Source organism: Neopelma chrysocephalum, unplaced genomic scaffold (assembly GCF_003984885.1).
Source record: "Neopelma chrysocephalum unplaced genomic scaffold, ASM398488v2 Primary Assembly neopelma1_42, whole genome shotgun sequence".
Classification (NCBI taxonomy): domain Eukaryota; kingdom Metazoa; phylum Chordata; class Aves; order Passeriformes; family Pipridae; genus Neopelma; species Neopelma chrysocephalum.
In genome coordinates, this window is record NW_020897700.1 from 1,301,536 (window position 1) to 1,328,847 (window position 27,312).

Here is a 27,312-nt window from a genome sequence, read left to right on the forward strand (position 1 = left end):
ATCCACAACATGAGTTACCTTGTCATAGAAGGAGGTAAAGATATACCTTTCATAAAGCCACATGGCTGGGCCTGATCTCATGGTTGTCCTGCACACGTTATGACATGCAAGATGATCTGCTCCATGACCTTCCCTGGCATTAAGGTCAGGCTAACGGGTCTTTAGTTCCCCAAAACTTCTTTAAGGCCCTTCTTGTAAAAGAGTGAGCAATGACCAGTACCAAAACTGGGAGAAAGCAGTTGGCACCAGCACTCAGAAGACAGCATGCCTGGCCAAAATACAGATGCAATTGTTAACCAGGCTGTAGCTGGAGGAGAAAGAACTATAGCTATAGCTGTAGGAGGAGCTACTTCTTACTCTTGGCAGTTACCACATGGAAAAAAATACCAAGGTTCACTTACACTTTCTCACATTTCAGCAAGGACTCCTCCAGTCTGCACATTTGTAAAGTAAAAACAGACAATGTCTGTATTTGCCCAACAGCTGTAGCACCATCAATATATTGCCATAAGCTGAAATGTGTTTTCAGGATTGTTCTTACCATCTGTAAAACTGGATAATTTTACACAGGTCACTTCCCACACATTGCAGTTAATTTGATAGAGATTGATAGAGATTGCAAAGTGGTTTATATAATACATTTTGAGGAAAAAAAAATCATCTCAATACAGCTACAGTCTGCAATTTACTGCATGAAGCACAATAGCACTCGAGCAAGCACTGGCATACCAAGATATAACTTATTTTTCACACAGAAGCTGAGGGATATGCTTGTCTAAATACTGCTGAAAGCATAAGAAGGCAGTACAGGTGTATTCTGTCTCACAGCTCCATGCAAGAACCACAAAGAAACACCAGGTAATGAGATGCTCTCAGCATCACTCATTTTCAGTGAATGGGTGAGCAAATCTAACTGAAGAACAGCTACATGCTCTAGAGGAAAAGATGGGGAATAGAATAAGAGAATCCTGCAGAAATTGTATTTGCTCACTTTTGTTTTTCAGACACAAAAGAATGTGTAGTTATATTCAGCCACCAAACAAAAAAATAGCAAGAAAATGTACTTTTTGATAATTTTTTTTTATGATTGTCTCCTCCCCAGACTGGGTGTCCACTGAAACCATCTAACTTGCTAGCAGCAGGCAAGATGGCAGTAGCAGCACAAAGCTGTGCTTCACCACTGGACCTCCTGCATTTCAAAAACGTTTTTCAGATCCAGACAGACTTTTCTCCAGCTTAGATGTTGAAACCCACATTTATACTCCCCACCAACTTAGTTGCACAATCCTCTCCAGAAACAAACACTTCTCCCTAAACCTGCCTCCTCCAATTCCTCCCAAGATTCTTCATGCCGAGCCTGCAGTTACTTATTCTCCTACATAATGTACAAAAATGGAAAAAGACAGAGGGCTACAGAATGATAAGGATGATAAATCAGAGGGGGACCAGCACATTTAGTCCATTTGCTGCATGAAGCTCATTTCATCATTGTTTTACTTCTCTGGTATTTAGTTGGGCATTGGTGGGAAACTACGTACCATGTTGCTCTATATTTGACCCTAGAGGTTGCTTAACTGCTTAACACCAGGGCTGGAAATACAAAAGACAACTGCAGTTCAGGCACCTCCTCACTCTGGAGCAGTTGAATTTGTAACCTTTTTGCCACATCTGTGTAATGCTGTCTAAACAGTGAAATACAATCTTGTTACTACTTTACTCACACATTTCTTATACAGAATGTAACATATCAATTAACACAGAGTTTTATAATTTCTTTAACATCATTTCATGAAGAATATCTGGGACTGAGATCATCATAGTAATTTATAACTGAAAGCACACAGCTGAAACTGAGAAATTTAAGACAAAAGTGAGTACAACACTTAAAACTTAAGGGGCATCATTTATGTAGACCTTTATTACTGCAGGTAAGTTAGAAAACCTGCAGCTGCTTATGGGCTTCTATGGGTAAACCAAAAATACTACTTCCAAAACGTGGAGGTTTTATTCAGCATCAAGCACAAAATGGAGCTGGCAGGCTCGATAAATTTAAGTGGCAAATTGGTAGTTAATAAATCGTCATGGCTAGGCTTCGCGAACGAAGATTTGGGAAAGGTCTCTACCCACATTTGCTACAAGCATGCTGATGGCTAAAATAGCCAATACAAGACAGGCACGTCCAGGAGTTAATAAATAGCACAAATGGAAAAGGAAGACTGAAAACATCAACACCAAGGAAGAAAGTGAGGGTCCTCTCCGGCTGCCACGGCCAAGTAAGTCCCAGGTGTAACTCAGCAACAGCCTTGCTGTCTTCCTTTAGCACAAATAGCTTTAGAAACAGCCACGGTGAATCCACTGGCTGTCCATCACAAAAAGAGGTGCTTTCCTCTTTTGGGATGAAAGGAGAGGATGGACAAACTGAAATCCCTTCAGTGGCACACACAGCAAACCTCCCCACTCTTACTCCCAGTGTAGAGCAAATGTGGCAGAAACATGCAGCTCTGTAGGGAGCAACTATTCATAAACTCCATGTACTGAGTTATCAAATAATTACCTGTATTTGATATGGAACTTTTTCCTCCAATTTCACCCAACTTTATATTTATTCCATGTCACATAATATTTTTTTTAATACATAACAGGGAAGATGGGGAAACGCTTCAGGCTGAATCCATCTCTCTAGAGAGTGTATGAAAGAAAAACAACAAACACACAAGTACTCAGCTTTAAATATGTGAGCGGTGGCTCTTATAATCAGTAGTTAAGTACGTAAGCATTCTGGTGGAGTCACAACTGGCTTCACAGGCTTGAATTTCAGCACGAGCTTTAGATGCTGTAATTGATTGCAGCTATCAAGTACAGCACTTTGAAGAACTAAATAAGCATTTTGTAGAGCAAAGCCCACTAGGCTTTTTTCAAAGACCACTTAAGCAGATTCTAGATCAAACTCGGATTACTGGAATGATATGTCAACTATTTAAGTATAGTAATATTTATAGAAACTATTTAACCTCATTAATATCATCAAAAGAACAATTAAAAAATAATTAGACAACATTTTAAAAATGTTTCATTTTAAAGCTGAGACACTGCAGAGTATGGGTTACATCATCTCATCACCCCTTATCATCTTGGTATAAATTGGTTTTCTTATTCTCTATTTTACAGACTGCATTCTGCCTACTGAATTTGAGCAAGTCCTCCCTTTCTGTCATATTAGAAGTGCAAATGTCTTCCAATACTTTGAAATTATTACTCTGCCACTGTCAACCTAGCCTGCATCAAAATTGCACTTCTGAATATAAAGGTCTTCAACTTTTTTTTTTAACTATGTATAACTTTTAAAAGAACTCCAGTCACACTAAATCTCATCTCTAGTATGTATAAGTAACGCTGTCATAGTTGGCCCAAACACATCTGGAGACAAAAATCAAATAAAAAAAAAAATTAATGGCAGAGATTAGCACTGAAGTACTTTTGATCAAGAGGAATTTCAAATAAATTTATGTAAACACTCTAAGAATCACTTCATCCAATAATAGTTTGGGCATTTTTACAAATATTTCCGTCTTTACTTGCTTTGAGGGGGTAGGTGTCAGATGAGAAAGGAACTGTCGTGTATTTATTATCTCAGTTTTCTCCTCTCACAAACTCTAAAAGTTCAGATGCAGAGATATCTTATAATTGAGTAACCAGGAAGAAAACCTTCACAAGCTTTTCACAACTGAGCTATGTAATTCCTGTTGTATCAGTGTGACCAGTTAGGTACACGCTCTTGCAGCAGCACATATTTAATCTGCATCTTCTGGAAGTTACTGCTTCAATTTGTATAATGTCATAATATTTGCTTTCTCCCTGAAATACTAGATTTTTAACACACTTCTTGTTGCTTATACTTTGCAAGGAACACCAAATGGACATATACAGTTACAACACTTACTTGTATTTTTGAAAGAAATAGGTAAAAGTGTTTCAAAAAACTACTGCAATTTAACTTATAGCACTGGAATATATTGGTAGCAGTACAGATTATTTAGTATATGTTTTTATATAATGCTATATGCAGGTACATAACAAAATAGATCTATGCTGAATCCTAATATGTTAACATACTTTCAGTACATTTCATATCACAATACATTTGGTATATACCACAGTGTGTGTGTTTTCCAGGTCCTGAAGTTCCTTAAAAAGCCACTTAAAAAGCTTAATAAAAAGCACTTCCCTTTAATAATAAAGATTTTAAAGGGACAGTAATTAAAGTTGTACTTTGCTGCAGATTTCCAACTTACATACTATTAATTTTGAGCATGCTGAGAACAATTAATATTGAAGGACGAAATATAAGTTCTTAGCTGCTCAAAGCCAACCTCTCATTTAATACTGTTGTTGATTCATGACGTCAGTGAAATACCTGTTCAACCAAGAATCAGAGGGGCATGGGATGAGGGATCATTCTGTACCATTTCTGTGCAATAAAAGTATCGGGCAGGTAAATTAAGGTCCTAGGGGAGGCAGCAAATATTTTACCAGACCTGCACCAAACTGATGAATGCACTGGGATCCAAAAGAGGGAAGATTATTAATTTAGGTGTTCTCTCTAAGAGACAAGCACTTTCCTAACGAACACTACCTGAAAGCTGCTGAAATCCTGAACAAATACTGGGACAGCTCATTCACTAACAACATAATAGTGGAGAAGGAAAATTAATAAAAGATGTCAGGTTGTGGGTGCTGCTGTTCTCAGAAACATCCCCTTGCTCACAAAGCTCACAGCCCTCAAGCCGTGTCTGCTCTGTGCCAAGACATGCAGAAGGTTGACTGGTACCATATGAAGTGTTTAAGGATATCAATATCAAGAGCAACCCTGCATTGCTTAATTACCTAAGACAAGTGTAATAAACTGTAAATATTAGTTTTAAAATAAAATTTTTAAATATAAAATTAATTAATTAATTATAGTAGAAAACACGGTAGTGCATTCCTCTATTTGGCACTTCTGCTATAGTACCAACATATATGGTGTTATAAGTCTAGGGCCAAAATGACCGCATTTTAAGAGGCAAAATATTTGACAACTAGAATGTTGTAATTTATAAAGCCATTAATATGGTAAGATTTCCAAGTATTGCCACAGCATTGGTAATACAAATCCACCTTAAACTGCCAGTCCGACCTCATTTTGTTAGACTGAGAAGTCTACCTGAGCAGACAGGAGGAGGTAGGTACTTCAAATACAATTTATGTAGTTATATTACAAATATAATTAGACATGTTCTTTCAAGGAAGAATCTAGAAAGATCAGAAGTCCTGGAATTACTCAGAGGCTAAAGCAAGAGTCAAAAGTGTGGACAAAGGAACTTGAAATTCACTCAGCAATTAAACCTATAGTAGGTAAATTTACATGGAAGTGACCTACACAAGAGTCTGAGCTGACAGTAAACTATTCCTCAACCTCTGGGTAAATCATGAAGCAGCAACATCAGCTGCAGTTCCCCCAGCCTGGATACAGCCTACACTCAGAGTGGCTGGTTTCACCTCAGCTGAGGTACGTGTTCACAAGTCAGAGTAACACAGCAGTCACGATCTCCACCCTCGATACCAAACAACATGTTCCAGTGACAGAGACATTGGCTCCAATTCTTGAAATTCCATTAGAAAAGCAAACAACAAACTCCCAAATACAAAAACAACAGAAAACACACACAAAAAAACCCACCCCAAACTATTAAATAAAACAGAAACACACTGAAAAACTACACACAGGTCCTTTCTAGAGTCAGGTCAGTAAGAATATACATTTCTTGCACTTAGTTTGTTCTTGAAAAAACAGCTAAAACCAAGTCAAAACAAGTACAAATTATTTGTTCTTACTGATTACAAAACTGTGTGTTTCCCATATGTGAAAAGCATCCAGTTCTTAATATTCACAAAAAAATGCCAAAGACAAATTTTTCCAAGCCATGTGCATGACAATAGGCTTAGTTCAACAAGACACCAGCCATCCAAGGAGCTATATATATACCCTGTTATACTACCATCAGACAGAGAAGTTTATAATCTGAGAAGATAAGTTACATACAAAAGATAAACTGACATCTCCCATGCATCATGGCACAAGCAGAAGAAATTTGGGGAAGTTTAAACTCCTTGGCACTTCTCAGGCCTGAGAAATTTAACTATCTGATACTCCCATGCATGCTGCTGATGTCTCTTTTAGCAGAGTCTCTCTAGCCACCTTTGAGAGCATGGTCGCAAGAGACTGCAAATGCAGCATTTTTCATAGTCTGTAGATAGATGGATTTGTAAGCTATGTGAGACAGTGTGATCAAATGGCTATATTGGAACCATAAATCTGCTTCCAGTTTTGTTCCTATTATGTTTGTATAAATCGAGAACCTGGAAAGTAAATCTGTTCTGGAAATCTTGGTATTTTGAGGTTTATTAACACATGTGAGATGTTTCAAATTTGTTCTCAGATTTGCTGGTAAGCCTTTTTACAAACAAATCATATCTCTTAAGGCTACCTATTTTTTAGTAAAACGAGAGACAATATTTAACAGTTTTTAAAAGGCCTAACAGTTATCCAAGTGAATCACCCGTCTATCTTCAATGCTGTGTTTATTAGTTTTAGTATCTTCTGATCAAGGGACAGAAAGAAAAAGTTGCACAGAATTTTTTGATAAGGATTTAGTTCAAATAATGTCTTAACCCATGTCCCATTACTTTCTTCTCTCAGAAAACATCTGTGTAACACACCTTTGGAGTCCAGTAAAAAACATTTCTGTTCCTCAATTTCTGTTTTTATTGGTCCTAAACTATTCTACAAGAAATATTTAAATACCTGAATAAATGATTCTGAAGAAATATTTTTGACTAATCTCTAGTCAGACTTTTTGAAAATGGGGGGAGGGGAGAGAATAAAAGATTGTCAGATTGCTTCCTGAGAAATATTCCATTGATCCCAGCTGGCATAATTTCAAAAACAGTTGGCTGTTGGTTTACTTGTCTCCAGTTGTTAAGACTGAAAGAAGTAAATGAAAAAGCTATAAAATTAGCACTTTTTTTTTTTGGCAGGATTCTAACATGTTATAGCAGTATTTCATTTTTTCAATTATTTCTTTACATGAGACTAATAATTCTGCTCTTAACACAATTAATGCTGCCTCTTCTTGATATAGGCTATAAATTTAACTGATTTGCAGAAAATTACTAAAGTGCATAAGGATTCCAAGCTCTCTCTCTGGGTTGTTAGGTGGAGTTAAGCCTAAACTGGCACAAGACCAATATCAGCCAGATTTTTAAAATATCTAAGGCAAAAATTTGAACTTTTCACCGTCTAGCTTTGGATCCAAGGAAAAGCAATTCCTACTGAAACACTTCAAGATGAGCCAGAGGAGTTCAGCATCTAAAATCTGCTTTAACTAAAAGGATTAAAAAAAACCAAACCAAAACAAAACAAAAACAGTAACAACAACAACAAAACCTATAGTAAGATAACTCAAATTCTAGGAAGTTTTAAAATATGTGCTATTGTCCAAATGTGGGCACCAAGTGTACATTAAGACTGCTAAAGATTTCTGTTATCTGGGAGCCCCCTGCTGGGACTCTGCCTTGAGAAAACAAAATAAAAGGGTTTTGTTTTGAAGGTGTGTCACAGATGTTTCAATAATGTTTAATTATGCAATATATGGCATATGATCAGCTTAGATTCATGGAATGATTAATTTCTCTTAAGTAAATTACTACAAATGAGAAAAATAAGTATTTTTTCTCTGCATGACAAATGCATGTGCTTAGTATTAGTTAAATACTTAAAATTCTTCAAAATATCCCTAGTTCCAGGAAATGCATGAAGATTCAAATGGACAGCCTGTGTGCTAGATAGAAAGCATCCAAACTGGTGGATTATCTTTGTGTTTATCATTAAAGAAGCTATAAGCAGAAATCGGTTTATTCAGTTTGAATAACACAGACCAAAAAAAAAACCAACAACAAAAAAACACACACAAAAAAAAAAAAATACAAGAACAGCCCAGACATTAAAACATTTCAGGACTGCAGAAAAAAGTAAAATATCAAAAATAATCTTTGTCTTTTGTGGAAAAATAGTATTTTTATTTCACCACCTGATTTAACTGAAAAAATATAGAAAAGTTTTCAGGAAAGTTTTCAGGCACACAAGCTCCTCTTTAGGTCTAACCAAAGCAACAGATTTCAGATTAAGTACATGTTAGAACAATTGCTCTGAACTCACAGATCATCAGTATTTTCTTTCCTGAAAAACTCATCTGAAATATTTCAGCCATCGCTACCTGCTTTATTCTACCAGGTACGGCCAGCCATTCAGAGAGCTGTGCAATGAAACCACCTGGGGTTATAAAGAGCAGCCTTTTCCACAAGCATTTTGTACCAATATGATTTCACTCTTCTGGTTATGAACAGCACAGCCATAAAGCTTAGTCTCCAGATTAATATTTGAGCATATTTTGTAGGTCTCCCTATAAGCAGGAAATGTTTTCTCAATGGCAATAAAAGTTTCTGTCTTTTATGAGCATTGAGGTGATGACTACTTGATATATATGTATAAACTTTCATTCACTAGTGATCTTTTATTCCATTTTTAATTCTCTTTTTCTATTATTTCTTAATGGAAAAATGTCAGGCTTATGTTTAAGATGCCAGTGAAAATATCAAAGCATTTTCTTGGGAAAAAAAATCAAAGGCCTGCATGCTCACAAGATTATAAGTAAATCTACCTGAATGCTGCACAGCACTGTGTTTCTTTTTCATGAGGAATAACTCAATCTTCTGCTATACTCAGTCACCCGTAGAAAATTTTATCAGTATAAGCAAATTATTTGCTAAATTGAAGAGCTGTTAGCATACTCAAAGAGAGAGTTCTGACCATAGCAAGAGGAGTTAAAAGATCAAAGGGAAAAAAAACTTATCATAGTTCTTCTCACTATGCCAGTTATGCACTTACTTTGTGTAAAGGTAACAAGAAGTAAAATGTATATGTAAATATTCCTCCTTCCAAAGCAGCTTTAAATTAGACTCAGGAAGAATGCATGCAACTAGTAGAAGCTGCAGTATATAACATTTAAAATATAACATTTCCAAACCCATTTTTAGACCCCTCTACTATAAAGGTTCCAGACTCCTTCCTTCAATACAAAAATAAGGTGTCCATTCAAGGAAAAGAAATCATTTTGTGAAACCACTGGGTAACCTGTGGTATTTGAACACAGTGTGATAGCTCCTTATAGCAAACCATTTGCAGCTTTTAAGAAAAGGCAAAAAAAGGTCAAGCTACATTAGGCCTCTTCACTCAAGGAACTCATGCCCTCTCAGACAATTCTGAAAGAGCAAAAAAGGGGCTGAACCTGGAGTGTAAATCTTTCCCCATACAGTATGAGGAGCAGGTGAGGTCACTTGTTCTGTTCAGTCTGGAGAAGAGGAGACTGAGGGGAGATCTCGTTGCAGTCTACAACTTCCTCATAATGTTCTCTGTGGTGACCAGTGACAGGTCCCAAGGGAATGGCCTGAAGTTGTGTCAGGGGAGGTTTAGGTTGGATATTAGAAAAAGGTTCTTCACCCAGAGGGTAGCTGGATGTTGGAACAGGCTGCCCAGGGAAGTGGTCACAGAACCAAGTCTGAATTCAAGAAGCATTAGGACAATGCTCTTAGGCTCATGGTGTGACTCTTGGGGTGTCCTGCATAGGGCCGGAGTTGGACTCCATGATCCTTATGGGTCCCTTCCAACTCAGCATATTCTGTCATTCTATGATTCTGTGATTACGCATTCCTTTTGCATCTTGATCTGCTAGGGCGTTGTGGTTTAAGAAATGCTACTCCACGATTCAATGCCCTCACCAAGACTCTCCCAAACCATACTCCACTCACTCACTCCCATCTTCCGCTCTCCCTTCCCACTCCAGCAGGATGACTTACACCATCACAACATTTCAGGGAAGAACTTCTGAACTGTGAAATGCAGTAGAAAATACAACACAGTAGTCAAGCAGCAATGCCTTACTGTATTTCTCTCTTGTCCTAGGAGAAAAAAAAAGTAAAATTACACAACCACCTCTTGGTGCTCAAGAAGCCATGCAACACAGAAAGCTTATGACAAATTAACATGAAGAATTAAAAACCATAAACAACCTGATTTTATATGAAAATTCTCCTTAATGACTCAGATGACATGAGCAGAAAAGTTTGTTTGTATGAGCTTCAATCTTATTTCAGTATTTTAACATTATGGTAAAGAGCATCTCTGTCACCTAAGGAGATTTTTACTTGTTCTGTCCTCATGAGTATTGTATAAATAAAGGCACAGTAGCATTAAAAAGGATCTCTCATACTGTGCTCTTAAAGCTAAAGATAGAAGAAACGGGCACAGATACTGACTGTGAGGAATTATACATCAACTAATTGTAGAAATCAAATGCAGTTATGTTGCTAGGAGAGAACAAATGTCTGCAGAGTCCAAGCTTGCAGAATATTAAAGATCACATAAGCATAGAATATTTTTAGTTGAAAGGGACCCAGAATGATCATCAAAGTCCAACTCCTGGCCCTGCACAGGACAGTGCCAAGAATCACACCATGTGCCTGAGAGTTGTCAAAATGCTTCTTGAACTCAGACAAGCTTGGTGCTGTGAGATTACTCAAGGCAGAAGAAAAAAGGTGACAAGAAGGCCTGATAGGTCAACATGAAAACCTAAGCCAGGAAACTCTCAAAATATGTAAATATCTGTCCTGATATATAAGGAGCTGAGGAAAACAAGTCTTGTCCTCATTCTGCTCATGGCTTTTGTTCATAAAACTTGCTCATTTTTTTTTCTTTCATCAAGGCTTTGATTCTCTCTGCTCAAAGAGCCAATAACCACTACACCTGCACATTCACATAACATCCAAATTCCTCACTTTCCACAAGTGCACGCAACCTTGCTGAATGTGCTTGCACCACCATTCAGAACATATCTAACCTTCACGATTTAAGTGAAAAATCAAGCATTGTCTATGAGAGTACTCTAAATGCAGTTTTACAATCAAAAGTAATGTGTGAAGAAGTACCAAGAGATTTCATTCATACCCCTTCTTGGATTTCAGATATTAAAACCTGCCAGCCCTATAAGTTGGTAAGTATCAAAAAGTATGACTGTACTGCATAACGAGGCATGGACTGGGCAACCTGAACTTTAAGTACTTAGTTGGACCTCTTACTCTCCTACTTCAACAGGTCCACCTTTCTGGCTGTCATGTATTCCATCCATTTGAAAAATGTTCTGTGTCAAGAAGAAATTAGAATGGCTAATGGATTGCCTGGAGTAGGACCAGACAATCTTTCTATGAAGCTTTTAAAATCAATGTACGTTTTGAAATTGAAAAAAAAAATGGCAAAAAAAAAAGCAAATAGGCAAAATAAAGTCCTCCAAGATATCACAGGGAAAGCATTTATACAAGCATAAACATGCACCCTTCCTTATATTATGAAATATATATTTAATTCCCAAATAATATATATTTAATCACCGAAATAATACTGTGTATAAGAAGTATGCATGTTCTGTTTATGAAGCGACAGATGTTGTGCATTCAAGGTGCTACACATCAGTCTGCTGGATCGCTGGTGCACACAGCATTCAGTGAATATAAGAACACACTAAGTATCATTGTGTAAAAGAAAAGAGAAATTGTATTTTTGATATAAAGAAAGTCTAAACCCAAATAAAATAGTATAAAGCATCAACATTGGAGCAAGTTGTTCTTACCTCTTAAGATATAAGTATAGTTAAACAATTAAATATACACATTCTACTTTAGAAATGCTTACAATTTTTGTACCTTTTTCTTCCTCATAAGACATTTTTGGTATACAGAACTGCTCATGGCTAGGCTTCGCGAACGAAGATTTGAGGAGGGCTCTACCCACGTTTGTCACAAGCGTGCTGGTGGCTAAAAAGGCCAATACGAGACAGGCACATCCGGTTGCAAAAGGCACAGCAGAAAGACTCCTTAGGTGGTATATTCTGCAAATCACGAATCTTTCTACAGAACTGCTACCCACCTTGTAAAACAGCTACCACTACTGAAAGACGCAAACAGTGAAAATATTCCCCTCTCAACACATCCAGTTACAAAATATCCACCCCCTACCCATTCAAAGTTATCAATACTGGTTTAGTTAACAGACATTTTAAGATAAAAATATCTCATTGGCACAAACAACAATTTTCTTTTCAAAGCTCTGAGCTGCTCAGATGAAATCTGCCTATGACTCATCTGTGTTGGCAGCCAGGAGACACTGAATGCTCTAAGTACAACTAAGGGACTCACTCTCTGGGGCTCACTCTCTTCTCCATCTTATGCAAACCCATCTGAAGAACTGGATAAAAAGGACAAGCTCATATAAAACATGCACACAGAGTGTGCACATATGTATAGATACGTTATCTCCTAATCCACATTGTGGTGGTTTAAGGTCTCTCCCAGTCTCCTCCAAGTTAACCATGACCATTTCTCTTCTAGAGACTACAGCTCTCTTATAGATGCTAACAAAGGTTGATTTGCTGAACACTTCCTAATCTATTTTAGTCACTATGAACTAGTTACCACCTTACCCAATTTAACTACCAGTCAACAAAAACATGTTCACAAAGACTATTCAAGTTGTTTTCACCTTAGTAGCTCTGCTGGTAGCCAGTAATAGACTTCAGTTTCCATGGAAGAAGGAATAAACTAGAGGATGATAACCTATTCATGTAGTGCTGCTGAACCTGGGAAAGGGCATATGTCTGCCTAACAAGGACAGAGAATTTTTTCACACAGCAGAAGAGGCGTTTACAGGAGATATACTTGTCCAGAAAGGAGAAGGGAAAAGTGCTGTGTAAGCCACAGGACAATATTGTCCCAGAGGCAAAGGAGTACACACCATCCATAAGACAATTCAGGTGCCAAGTTAGAGGGTTAACTATAAGAAAAACATTGTTCCCAAAAACTTCCTGTTTAGTAGTTTGCCCTACTACTCCCAAGTATTTTAAGACACATTAATCAGGTTCTGAAAGAAACGTCATGAGGCAGTACTTGCAGTAGTATGAATGACAACCCAAAGGTCCTTCCCTTCCCACTACGTCTCAACTCGTTTTCTAATTAAAAGGAATGTCAGGGTACAATTTTTATTTCTATAATGTTTTAACTGACTCAACGGTAAAATTCAGAGAAAAATAAGGTGTAAGAACAACAAAAAAGCTGTACTGGCATAACAAACACCACACTGTCCCAGGTTTATTTCAATGATCCTTTGAAGTAATGCACTCTTTAAACTGATTCCCTGTCACAGAATCAGTCTTGGGACAAATGCAATGAAAACATTAATTTCTTCTCTGATTTATCTTGTTTGCCAATAGCAATCCATTGACAGGGCATGATCATCAGTCAGTGTTCTACACAAAAATCACATCGGCATCCCTCCCAAGTAGGAGGTGTGCAAAAAGGCAATCTAGTTTCTTTGTTCATTCTTTACACTGCCAGCAGGGTCAATATTTTGGCAGAAACAAAAATCCTCTCACTGAGGTCCTAGTGCAGGTTTTCATTTCACTTTCAGTTCTCCAACAAAAGTCATCACACATGGTAGACTAACTGCAGCAGCTCCGCTTCTTCAGATGCTCTCAAGTTTTCTCACATTATATGTATCAAGACATAATTACTCTGCCAGCTTTACTGACTGGAATTATTAATTTTCACATTGAACTACCTATCTGGAACAAATGAGGTATATTTATTGCCTGGACAGGATGGGAGAACATAGGGAAACCATGAATACCAAAGACCTAAGAAAAAAACTGAGATATCAATCATAATTTATATTAAGAATTGCTTGTAAAGGCTTGATAATTTTAGATAAGCAGTAAAAACCTATTTTAATGAGTATTAGGCCTTACAGTCAATTAAAAACATAAAGCAGTGCAATGTCATACCATAAGAAGCCATTTACTGGTGCTATTGTGTTCTTTCCTAGGTGATACACGTCATTAATGGATTTAATAGGTGAGCTCACCATAAAGAAGCATAGCCATATAAATAACGACAGATTCAAGTGGAAGCCCTCTTTCTTTTGCATCAGGGATCCTTCTGCCTCTTACCTTTCCTTCTTTTCTCCACAGGACCCCTTTAGAAAATGCTGCCTTCCCTCTCTGTTGCACTCTTCTAGGAACAAGGACTGTAGTTTCAAACAATGTTCAACATGAAGTCCTAAAATCTTAAGTCAAATTTCTCAGCAGTTAGTTAGTTACCAATTTCCTCTTCTGTATAGCTAAAAAAAAGAAGCAGGGCTCATCTACCATCAGCCAAAACCCTAGCAATTTACATCTTAAACAGACGCTTAGCCTGGTCAGTCATCTGTTTCAAAAAAAAACAAAAACCAAAAACACCAAACAAAACTCCGAACAAACAAAAAAACACGGAAGTATGTCTGGTGCCTGAAACAACATGTTTTTTACCATTTGTTTTGACCAAGCACATCCTGAAGCCTTCCAAACCAGGCTGAGTGTGAAAGATGTTGCCTAGTTTCTGCTACTGTGTTGCCTAATTTCTGCTTCTGCCAAAGAAGAGGGGACAACTGAACATGTGCATGTCTTTCTTTCACACACAATACGTATGTTGGTGTCTAATTTGGTTTTATTTTGGAATAAAAAGCAAAAAACCGAACAACCCCAAAGGTGAAGATACTAAATTACACTAGCATCACTGCTGCCATCTAGCGGACCTCTATTCTCTCCTGAGCAGGATGGTTTTGTCTGTGGATATTGCCTGCATCTGAGGAATTTCAGTAGTAACGTCACCCTACTTGCATTTAGTCCCTTTTAGGACGTTTGTATAGAGAGATGGAAAAAGTTACAGATTTATCACCTTTTTTTTTTAATGAAAACCGGATTGAAAACCAGTTATCTCACTTCTCCCTTGGACCTTCCTTTATGCTAAGCACTTCCCATCTGGCTCACTCTCTTTTTTTTTATATCTTGCAACATCCTTGCACTGTCAGACTAAATTACTGTTTGCAGTAAATTTCAGCTCAAACTCTAAGACACTTTTTATTGAAGCATCTTGTTTGCCCTGGTATGGTTATAGTCCTTTTGGGATATATATAATAAAATTTATTTTCCCGGGTTTATAGCTGTGCAGTAAAAGTTCTCACTGTCCTGAAATTTGGCTTATAAGAATCAAAGATAGTGCTTTTTTCTAATATTTAAAAGGTTACCTTTTAAAATTTTAATGATTTTTTTTAATATTTCTTGATATTTACAAGCAAGGCATTCATCTTCACTCTACTCTGAATTATTTCTGATACACTGCATTGAACAGAAATAAGGTCTTACATTATCTATAAGGCGTACGTATCCGGCTTAAGGTTTTGATTTTAGAAGTTTCTTTTTTAGTCAGAGCAACATATTTTCTTGCAGACCTTTTCTCCCACCATCTCTCTCCTCATCTCCGTGTTTAAGCTCTCCCTTTCCCACTGCCTCCTATTTCCACCACTGCCCTGGACCTTCAGACTCTCCTCTTGAGGCAGAAGCCAGCAATTTCCTCATCCCATCCCTACTTTATGATAGTACTATGTAACTGTTCTCTGTAGAAGAGTTCTAGCAGCAAAAAATCAGACTATTCATCAAGAGTTTATTCCTTTATGTATAGTAATGATGATTAATTTACTGACAATTACTTTGAGTGCCTAGGTAAATCTTCCAAGACATCACAATCATGGCTAGGCTTCGCGAACGAAGATTTGGGAAGGGCTTTACCCACGTTTTGTACAAGCACAGTGGTGGCTAAAAAGGCCAATACAAGACAGGCACATCCGGTTGCAAAAGGCACAGCAGAAAGACTGCTTAGATGGTATATTCTGCAAGGCACAATTCTTTCTGCATTGCCTTTTCTCCTCGAGAGTGAACCTGCGTGCTTTCTCAAAAGCATCGGCAGCGTTATAGATGGTGTGTCTCCAGGCCTCCTGATTGGAGGCCAGAATAGACCAGTTATGTTGATCAATGTGGCCAAGACTGAGATGTTGTTTCAGGGACTCCTTGTATCTTCTCTTTGGGGCTCCTTTCATGCAGCAGATGGTGGCAAGTTCACCATAAAGCAAGATCTTAGGGAGGCGGTGGTCCTTCATCCTGGAGACGTGCCCTGCCCAACGCAACTGTGTTCTCAGCAACATGGCCTCAATACTTGTGACTGCTGCTTGTTCTAGAACAGACGTGTTCGTCACATAATCTGACCAGTGAATGTTTAGGATTGTACGGAGGCAGCGTTGATGGAAGCATTCTAGGAGTCGCAGGTGGTGGTGGTAGATGACCCATGATTCAGATCCATATAAGAGAGTGGACAGCACAATGGTTCTGTAAACACTGATCTTTGTACTTTTCTTCAGGTGTTTATTTCACCAAACTCTTTTATGGAGCTTTCCGAAGGCACTATATGCCTTTGCTAACCTGTTGTCTATCTCTCCATCAATCTTACCGTCCGAGGAGATGAAGCTGCCTAGGTAATTAAACTGCTGGACTGATTTGAGCACTGATTTGCCAATGGTGATATGGGGATGATGGAAGACTTCCTGAGGTGCAGGTTGATAGAGAACTTCTGTCTTCTTTAAACTGACTTCCAGCCCAAAGAGCTCAGCAGCGTCTGCAAAGCAGAATGTTAAACACTGCAGAGCTGTTTCTGTGTGGGCGAGAGAAGTGTAGGGAACAAAACAAAGGTCTCTATGTAACCTTTGTCAACCTCACCAAGGCTTTTGATACTGTGAGCAGAAAAGGTCTATGGCAGATTTTGGAACGCTTAGGTTTTCCTCACAAGTTCCTTAAAATGATCATCTCACTCCATGAGGATCAACATGGCCAAGTCAGATATGGCAACACACTTTCTGAGCCCTTTCTAATAAAGAATGGTGTGAAACAAGGCTGCGTTCTCACACTAACCCTATTCACAGTCTTTTTCAGTATGATGCTCCAAAGGGCCACGGTAGACCTCGATGATCAGGACGGTGTCTACATTCGATACCGTACTGATGGAAGCCTTTTCAACCCAAGGTGACTGAAGGCCCACACCAAGACCTTAAATCATCTTGTCCGGGGGCTGCTTTATGTGGATGACTCCGCCCTTGTCCAAGAAAACTAAAATGTGATATCCCCCTCCCCAATATATTTTCATACCTACAGCACTTAAGTTGAAAATTATCTAACCTTTGAGACACTCCTACTTGGCACTGACTGTAGAAGTCAATGTTCTCTGTGAAAAAAATATTAAAAAAAAACCAGTGATCTGCAGCTCTGATCTTTTTAAGAAATTGCTAAGCAGAACATAAAATACAAAAGCTTTCCATAAGCATTAATACATGCTTAACACACTTGATAACATCTATTTGCATTCAAAAGAGGAATCAAAGGTGAGAATGATACAATCAGCTTACATTTACAACAGATATCAAAGGAAGGGACAGTGATTCTGCTTAAAGACATCACTTGCTGCAGACAGTTCTTGGGCAGCACTGTCCTGTAGATCACACCATTATTGCAAGGCACTACAACTGCAAGCCCTCATTAGAAAACCCATAAGCTTCAAAGTGCTTCAAGGAACTTCTGAACTTGGAATGCCTAAAGGAAGATCAGCAGTGACCTTCTCCAGCAAATAATGCCTCATCATTAAAAAAACAACCAAATAAAACAAAAACAAACAAACAAAAACAGCAAAGGAGGTAAATACAATCTGTAAGAGGGGAGAAAAAGAATAAACAGCAAATGGATAACAGGTTTCAAATTCACAGTCAGTTCAGTCTAGCATAACAGTATTTACATTTTAATAGATGGTAGCACAGAGCTGATTCTCATGCTGTAGTCTCATAGTTTGCTCATCCTGAATGTCTGGAATTGCCAGAGATAAGGATACAGCCCTGCAGCTCCTCTGCCTTGAAGCATGCATTAGTTATTTACACCTGCTCCAACTCACAAAATACCAGTGACTCAGTTTTGACAGTGTACAAGTCCAAGAACTCTCCTTTTTAATTTTGCGCATCTTGTCACTGGGTATATCTAAAAAAGAATTAAGGAGTTCTGAATTTTTTTCAGATATTTTGTGACAATGTCCACATCTCACCTCCCTGTCTACATGATCTCATGATTCAGGCTTTTAAAAATATATATTGCCATATGCACTATAAAGGTTACTATGCACTTCACCCACTTCTACTTGCTTTAGCCTGTGGATCCCACAATCTCCTGAATTTCAGGTCACAGGAGTAGGTAACTCAGCAGGACTACTCATATAATTAGAGCTCTAAAGACAGAGCATTGCTATAACTTGTGCACAGGTGCAAGAGACTGGATCAAATATTTGGAAATAGAAAATGTTTCCTGGGCATACAGGAATGAAATATCATGGATACATGTTCCTCTTTTTTAATCAATCTTGTTTTGTACCTGTAGTTCCTGTAGAAGACTGGACTATTTTCACCCATCTTCTACAGTCTGTTAGATCCTGTGAAGGAAATTAGACCTTGTTTCCCTGAGAAAGATCTACCCCAAACTCATTCATTGCATATGCAGGCTATATATATAAATGTGCTAGGTGAGTCAGACTCTGAAAAGAAGGATTTGGGGAAGTAAAGATTACCTGCCATGGACCACAAAATGGTGAGGGATAGGCCTCTACTTAAGTTGTTGACTTAGTCAAAGGTCAGAACATCAAAAATTATGGTCAAAGGTCAGACCAAAGGTCCATCTAGCCCATTATCTTATCCCCAGAACTAAGGGCAGATGTCTTGGGAAGGGCTCAAGATGATTTCTGATTTCTTGCTTCACCTTCTCCTTACCAAGCTACCAGGTATCCTCAAAGAGAACTCGTGGTTTTTAGGAAGTGAAAAAGACTTGTTGGCACAAAACCGATGTAATAAACTAGTGCCTGGATTATGTTAAAAAATACTGATTGAATCAAACTTAAGTGACCACAACAGCAAGACGAGCCATATTCTTACTCCAGTCAACATCTCCTGCATCAGACCAGTAACTATTTGGACATATAAAGACCCACTCACTAGCCATTCTTTCTCTCTCAGATGAATGTCACATTGTGCATTAACTCAGTGGCTTTCCCCTGCCTAAGACATACTAAATGTACAACACAGGATTAGGCTCTGCTGCTGAGATAGACAGGAAACATTCTTTAAGAATAGCATTTTGGCTCTTCCAGGACTTCCCTCTGAGATAAAGGTCAAGCAGCTTACCATCAATGAGCTGACTGTGGCGATTCAGTGGTGCATAACACTGACATGGGAGTAACTTGACAAAACTCATCACCTTGACAAAAGGGGAGTACTGCCTTCTCAGTCCTTCATCATACTCTCTTCAGACATGGTGCCATTAACCATCTTTAGGGCCCAGCAGTGAGCCCAGCCAATGAACAATGTTAAACCAATCTAACAAGAACAACAGTCAACTCAGGCAAGTTCTGCCTTATTTGGCTTGGCAGATGTTAAATTGATATGACCGGGGGAAATAGGAATGGGATAAGGAGTGTCTCAGGGGAGCTATAGGACAACATGGCAGCCCAAGCAGGCAACTCAGTAGCTTTTTGGGAGGCAAATACATTAATGGAAAGAGCTGTAGGGACAGCCATATTTTCATTAGGTTGGGCAGTTTTTTTTACAAGCCATGCAGTTCATTGATTTGACATCCTGTAGATTACCTTCTCATGCCTGTCTTTTGCTTGGAAACAGACACTTGTATTTATATCTCTGAGAAAACCAACTATTCCTTCTCTACATTTGACAAGCCTATTGACTCTCAGGGATGTTACTAGGTACGCAGGGATAAACAAATTGAATAGACGAATCCCTGTCTGTTACTATGCTACAGGACTAGTCAGTGGTACTATTATAGTTACTTCATCTTCTGATTTTTTTTCAATACTTTGTTGTGGGTTAGGTTGTTTGGTTTGGTTTTTTTTTTTCTTTGGTTTTTGTTTGGTTTGGTTTTTTTGCTGAGCACTACAGTTATTTTTGTCTTAAAAGCAATGTTTTACCCCTTGAAAGACATTGCAAAATTTCACCATGTGTCCTTTTCTGTCTGCGGCTAGACTAGCTCAAGACCTTGATACCTGAGATTACCAACCTTACTGCTGAGCTACTCATGTTTCACTCAAAGTTCAATGTAGGCAACTAAAAGGTAGATTGGGAGGAAAGGAACATGACGTCAGGGGAGGAGGAGGTTACAGCATTGCAGGCCAGTGGGAGTCGTTGGAAATTTACAATGTCAGCAGGCATGACAACTGTAAACCTTATACATGGCATGGACAGAGAAAAAAATTTGCAGATTAAATGTACATTTTTTTCTGCCTTCCTCTAATCCATCAATGACTTTCCCTACAAGACATCCCATTATATCTTAAACAACAAAATTCTTCTAGGTTCCAGAAAAATTAGGCAAATTACACCAGGGATATGGGTCTGGGTTCTGATGTCAAACAGTTGCCAGGGGATTAAGTTCCCTGATACCACTGAAGTTAAATTACATTGATTTAATAAAAGTAATGTTTTACCTGGGATATGAAAGTCTACTTCCAGCATATACTAGAAACCCAGCTCTGCAGTAGCTAAGAGAAACATGTTTATTCTTTATTTGATTTGCAGATTTTATTTAGCTTTTAGGGAAAAAAATTAGTCCACCCCACTTCATAAATTCATATACATTTATAATTTATGCTCTGTTGACTGACAGAAAAAGAATAAACATATTAAAATTTGATACCTGTCCTCCAAATGAAGGAAACATTTCACAACAGAATTTGCATTGTTTAGCTCTGATCATCTCCACATTTAGTTGTTATGGCTTTCTTAAATATTGCTTCTATTTCTTATCCAAGAATTGAGAATCAGCTTTTTGGCAGCATTTTGAGGAAATGCTCCAAGTACTAAACCATAAATCCACTTCCTGTACTCATTCTGAACTTACTTTAAATGCTCATCAGTGATTTAACCTAGAATATTAAGCTTTACCATTTGTTCCTACAAAACCTGTTGTCCTGCAGGGAAATCTCTGACAGTATTATTTATTATTAAGGAAGTCAGTTTTGCAAATACTGAATGTCAGTGTTTTCTTTCATATAATTTTATTTCTAGCAAAAAACCCCTTGCTTTTACAGTAAGAATATGATATTCAGAGAGTAAGGCATCAAAGCTAAGCAGTGGATCAAATAACTTGAACCACAAGCCACAATTTAAAAAAAAAATCAGTTAATTTTGCTTTTATGCAAATGCTATTTTTCTTGTCTGTTGGCAGTTCAGATTTCATTCCACCCCAGAATGTCTGAGTACTGACATGAATGAAATTAAGTAGTGTAATCATATATCTCTACCTAACTGCTTTCCTTCTTTGCATAATCCCATTGTTTTTCATTTGTATCCAAATGAATCTAAAGAACATAAGAATGGTATGGTCAAAGTCACTGTACAAACAAAATACATTAGCCCCAACACCAGAATTTAAAACATATTTTAAGAATGGAAAGCCTGGAAGAAACATATCCTACTTTGAAATATAAATAGTTCTGCTTCAAATGTAGGATTAATCCTCCACCTAAACATTTACAGAGGCTCATGATATTCAGCCATTGCCACAAACTGCTTGTGTGAGGGACTTTCAGGTCTAATCCTCTTGAACACAGATTCACTGCAGTTTTGCCCTATCTTCAGAGTATTGCCTTCCCCTTCCTGCCATTACACTCCTGGATTCTGCATTTGAATGTCTTTATTTTTAACTGATGTGAAAGCCATCAGTTACCCTCTCCTCTGAGAGATTACAACCACTAACAGGTCTGGGATTTTACTGTATGTATAATAAAAGATTTTATTTTTTTTCATCAAGACAATTACTATGATTGCATCTGGGTTTAATTTATCTCCTTGAACAAGTTTTGCGATTATCCAGAGCATAATGCCATTAACGATTTTATACAGCTGAGCTCTATCATGAGGGAGAAAAAAAATGCTTGAAAGGTAGATTTATGAATTACAGGTAATGAATGTTGCTGGATCGTGAAGACTCCTACTGCAATTACAAGTAGCTAGTTTCAAGGAAGCCTAAGATTCCCAATAAAGTTTAAGCACCTCCAGCTTTAGGAGGGACAACATTGTGTCCTCCCTTCAGGGAGTAGCCTCCAGCAGCTCCCACTGGCCTTTTCCCATTCATATGGCTGTGTAGCTCAGGCTCAGCCGGCTCTGACAAATCCTTATCACCCCCCTGTCCAGGGCACTACACCACTTCCAAAGCTGTGGGTATACAAGTGAAGCATGATCCTTTCTCCTGATGCTGGAAGCCACAAGTTTCAAGCTTCTTGACAGACACCCTCCACTACCTGCCACTGTCTTTCCTGTCTCAGGTTGTGCAGCCCTTGTCTCTGCAAACTTCAGCAAAAGCCCTTTAACTCCCTCGATTCCTCGGTCTCCCAGGCAGATGGAACCCGTTAGCCCTGTGAGGCCATCCATCTATGAGAAGGTCACTCTAAACAAAACCTACGTCCTGAGGACCTCACTGCCATTGTCCAAGCTTGCTTGGCCCCGGCAGATGAACCTTAGGATTAAAGGGTGGGCTCAGTTCAGCGCAGGCTGTGTCTCACCTAAAAAATCCATTGCGCAGGCTGGAAAGGTAACAGACCTTTCCCCAGATCTTCGTTCACGAAGACTGGCCATGGAAGCAGCTGCTTGCTATTGCCACAGTAGCATTCAGCACTGCTGCTAAGGGGTTGCAAGAGTCATGAGGGGAAAGCTGCTCCCCACCTTCCCCAAAGTATGAAGAATAGCTCTAAAGCACAGAGGCTGCCTCACAGGTCCTATACGGAATGCAAAACATACCTGAGGGAGGCAGAGAGCATACATGAAGTGCTTTGTTTTACCTTTCCTTGTAGTATCACAAGGAGTGATTAACCAGGATGAAGGATGAGAAATTACCGATAGACAGGCCAGGCAGATTTGGATCACTTACTGCTGCCAGAAACAAATACCAGGTGTTTATTAACTTTCTTCTCCATAATCCAAGCATTTACTTCCAGACCCCACCTGCAATTAGCAGTACAGTGTATTTATTATTATGTCTTAGTAACGCATACATTAACTTTTGTTCTTGGATTATATTAGAGATCAGAAACACCAAACAATGCAGTGCACCAAAAACTGCACAAATAGTGAGAAGACAATACAGTTGTCAGAATTCATGTCTGGGGGAAAAACTATGTAGAGTATTTAAATTCCAGGTATGAACAATTGCATTATTTACTACTACACTATTAATTTGCATTGATGTTATGTTATGATGTTATGAAAAATAGCTAATTGCTGTTACTTATGTAGCTTATGTAAAAACTGCTGAAGTCAGCCATACAGATACACTGGCCATTAGGAAATAGCTTAAACACTGTGGTTGTCAAATGAGTGGTTAAGGTAACTCAAAGAATCACTGTCAGATGTATTACTAAAAGCAGGTTTTATATAAATTTATGAATGTACAACTTCACAAAGTGCTATGGAAAGGTTTACTCTATTACTACATAGATGAAGCATACAAAGGAAAATCTGACTAGAACCAATTTAGAATTGTTTACTTAGAAATGGGGGATGCAAAAGAGTAAGGGTGGAGAAAAATAAGGGAGATCCTCCTGTTGGGTCACGAAGTTCAGAGAGGGGCCCCTTGCTTTCTAAATTCCTGATAGAGCCTAGGTGAGGCTAAGTCCAATCTCAGTACCATATAGTTTAGTCTAAAGGTTTTAGCTGCACTTAATAATTGACTAATTTAACATTGGTAAAAGGATTCAATAGAATTTACTACAGTTAACACAGTGACTTAATTATAGATCCAAGAAGCAACATTAATGTTAGACTTGCTATAGTGTATTTCAGTTAATTCACACACACAAACATATACAGATACAAAGCTGTGTATATATAAATTTACCAAGGTATACCTGTTAAAAATTCCCCTCAAGTTCAGTGAAATACTAAGGTCAAATGCCTTGTCATTTCTCAATGGGTGAGACTTGAACCTTGAGTTGAGTGTGGGTGGGGGGGTCAGACCAAGTCCCACCATCAGTTTTCAGTGACAGTTCTGCCAGTATTGCAAATTTGAGAGTTGGTGAGCTCTGAAGGGCTGCCTTCTCAGAGAGAGATGCTACTGCATCCCGCTGCACTCCAGAAGAGCTCAAAGGGCCTCACTTAAACCAGCTGCTTATAGGGTCACAAAATGTTTGTTGGTTTCCATCCTGGCTGTAATCCAAGCTGGTAATTACTGGAGTTTTTAAAAAGTTCAGTAACAATGGTACTGGTTCACTGGGGCTACAGTTCAGATAAATAAGGTTCCAAGGCTGTCAGGAGATGGATGATTATCTCTCATTCCCCTTCTTGGTCAGGCAACAGAAGTCCCTTGTACAGGTAGTGCCACCCTCACCTTAGCCAAGCAAGAGTTTCTGGCACAGTCAAGGTACACTTCACCACTCAACTCGTTACTCAAAAGCCAAAGGCTAACAGGAGTTCCTGAAATCATAGAGCAGTCTGAGGATGAGACAGGGGTCTGTTGCACCTCTGCAGTGGTTTAGAAAACACTATGTCAACTTCTATTTCTGTACATAAAAAAATCTGGTTGATATAGGTGAACTAAATTACCATAGAAGCCAATTAATTAATTGGGAACAAAATATTGCCCTATGAAACCTTCATTAAAAAAGCATTTAACTGTGACTAATGTTAGTATATTGTTACGTATGATCTTAAGCATTATTAAGCAGGCATCTGACAAATTAGTGCTGCATGTCTTCTCAATGCCTGTCAGTAAGGTGTAGTTGGTACATGGCTAATCTAAATGAGGTCCTACTGCAGCTGAAGCCCTTGACCTTTTTTATGACAAATGCAAAACCTGTTAAGACACATGCATTTCAATTTAATGTGACAAAAATCAGCCTGAGAAAAAGTATAAATATACCATTTTCATGGCACTTCACACAGCATTCCAGAATGGTTTCATGGACGGGTTCTCATTACAGCCATTTCTAGTCCTTATACTTAGATATGACAGATGAATTTTGTAGACTTAGTATATTTTGAAGCATGTCACAGTAATAAAGCAGTTGGTGACAGCAAGGATTATCACCCCAATACATCATGTAAGTGTCCCTGACTTTCAGCACATCAAAAGTAAAATCTCAAGATGTGTTCCTGTGGTATTAATTAACATGGAACTGGAACAACAGGATCAAATCCACATGAAGAAAAGAGGTTATCTGCCTTTCTCTGGTAGAAATCGTTGGAGAGAGGAGGGGAGAGAGAGACCAATAAAATTACAAATCAAGTTTGACCATTCACAGCTTCGAAAGTTTTGTAAGCATTTAAGAACACATCTATCACCAAAAAAAAGGAAAAAAAAAGAGGTAAAAAACTGTTGTGAGTTTGAAAACACTAATATGATTGTCTTTCTTAAAGGGACCTTTAAGAAAGCTAAAATTTGACCCCTATCCTCATGAAATCTCTTAACCTTCCTCCCACATGTCACAGGCTTATCAGTAAGTATTTGCTCAGATGCTCTGTGATTTATGGTATAACAAAGGGAGAGGAATTGCTTTGCAAAAAGTCTTAGGCTATGGAGAATACCTTTAGAGACCACATATCAACTCACATGCCCTCTAGAAGGAGCAAGGATCTGAAATATCCAGCCTGCAATCACGGTTACTCTCAACATTCATGAAGTAGCCACCATACGATGTTATATTTCACAAGCATTTGATTGCCTCATGCCATTATTAAGAGGTGATGTTCAATTGTCATAGTTAATGATAAACTGATCATGAAACCATAAAGATAATGAATAAGGTATTACCAGTATTTCCACCACATGGATGAAAGTGCACATACCGATCAGACAAAATTAAAACAACAGTAAGTGATAATAAAATGAAAAAAGAAAGCTGTCAGTAGTACGAGTTATAAATAAAAAATTCACAAAACAATTTGAAGGTATCTGAATTAAGAACATTAAAAATAAGATGCCCAAGTAGAAATATCGCTGAATGTTCTTCAAAGCACTTTTGCACATAAGGTTTTCAGTCAAAATCCTGTTCTACAATATTTAGCATATGCTCTGATGCTTTATAAATTAATCAGTATATTGTGCCATATAAATTATTTACTCATGCTTTACAAGCTCTAAGAAGCCTGTATGCCGGGAATCCATGTGCAGAACCATTCTACATTTAAACAAAGAGAAAAGCCACTATAGAAAATCTTGCTATCTCAAATAAGTAAAATGTGGTTTCAAGTCTCATTATTTTTTTCACCCTCCTCTTACAGGATCACAACAACAGCTGCTTGCATGATGGACCTACGCAGATATCCTCTGGATGAACAAAACTGCACACTAGAAATTGAAAGTTGTAAGTTACTGGAGGGAGAGGGTTGGCCAAATGACAGCTGAGGACTGAAAGACATTGACAGGTTATGCAAAACAGGAGCAAGTTGTTCAAACACTGTGTGTCCAGTGAGCTTGCACACTGAACATACCCAATATACATAAGCCAAAATATGTTTCATTCACAATATTGGTTGATCCAAGCTTGTAAGATGTCTTTCAAAATCTCTTGTCGAGCAAGTGAAGAGTTTATTTCTTGGTGATTAGCTCAGAGGACAGCAACTGAGTACTGTCCATCTTCAGTGCATAATCACTGCAGAACCTGAACTAATTACTTCACCTTGGTGCATTCATCTCTAACATAAGTCTAACATCTGTCCCACATGGTGGTGGCGGGCTTGATCAATTGCTTTCACCAGATCACTTGGAGGTTATAAGAGGAAACAACTTGATCCTTCGGGACCAAGGTTAACGAGAGGTTTGTCATTGTCTTCCATGAGCACAGGAACAAGGTGTGCACTTACAAATTTTTGTTATTAATATAGTCTCTATATCCTTTATGATAGTAGCTTTTAGAGAAATGCCTGCTAAAGGTTTTTGAAAAGAATCTTTATTCTGTTGTTGGTCAGACCAGCTGCTGCCACTGACCACAGAGGAGCCTGTCTAAACAAACTGATTGAGACTACTTAAAGTCCAAGGCAAAATAATGCTGCAGTTGTCATAGAATTTCCAATTTTCACATTGCAACTGCTGTTCTGAGTCAAGCAATCTTTTTTTTTTTGTAATAATACTTCCCTCTAAAGTATGAGGTTCTAGAAAGGATTAACAGATTTCCCCAAGTACAGCATTTTTGTTTAAGTTTACTGCAGAGAAA

The 27,312-nt window shown here is 38.2% G+C and overlaps 1 protein-coding gene across 5 annotated transcripts in view; it reads left to right on the forward strand.

Moving 5' to 3' along the window:
• GABRB1 (gamma-aminobutyric acid type A receptor beta1 subunit) overlaps positions 1–27,312 on the forward strand; it is a 129,158-nt gene that overhangs the window by 72,669 nt on the left and 29,177 nt on the right. For all 5 annotated transcript variants that reach the window (XR_003533154.1, XR_003533153.1, XR_003533152.1 and 2 more), the window contains one exon: positions 26,381–26,463. Coding sequence is in view for 2 of the 5 variants with exons in the window: in XM_027676317.1 (XP_027532118.1) it covers positions 26,381–26,463 (83 nt within the window). In the remaining 3 variants the exon portion in view is untranslated. The remainder of the gene's footprint in view (positions 1–26,380; positions 26,464–27,312) is intronic.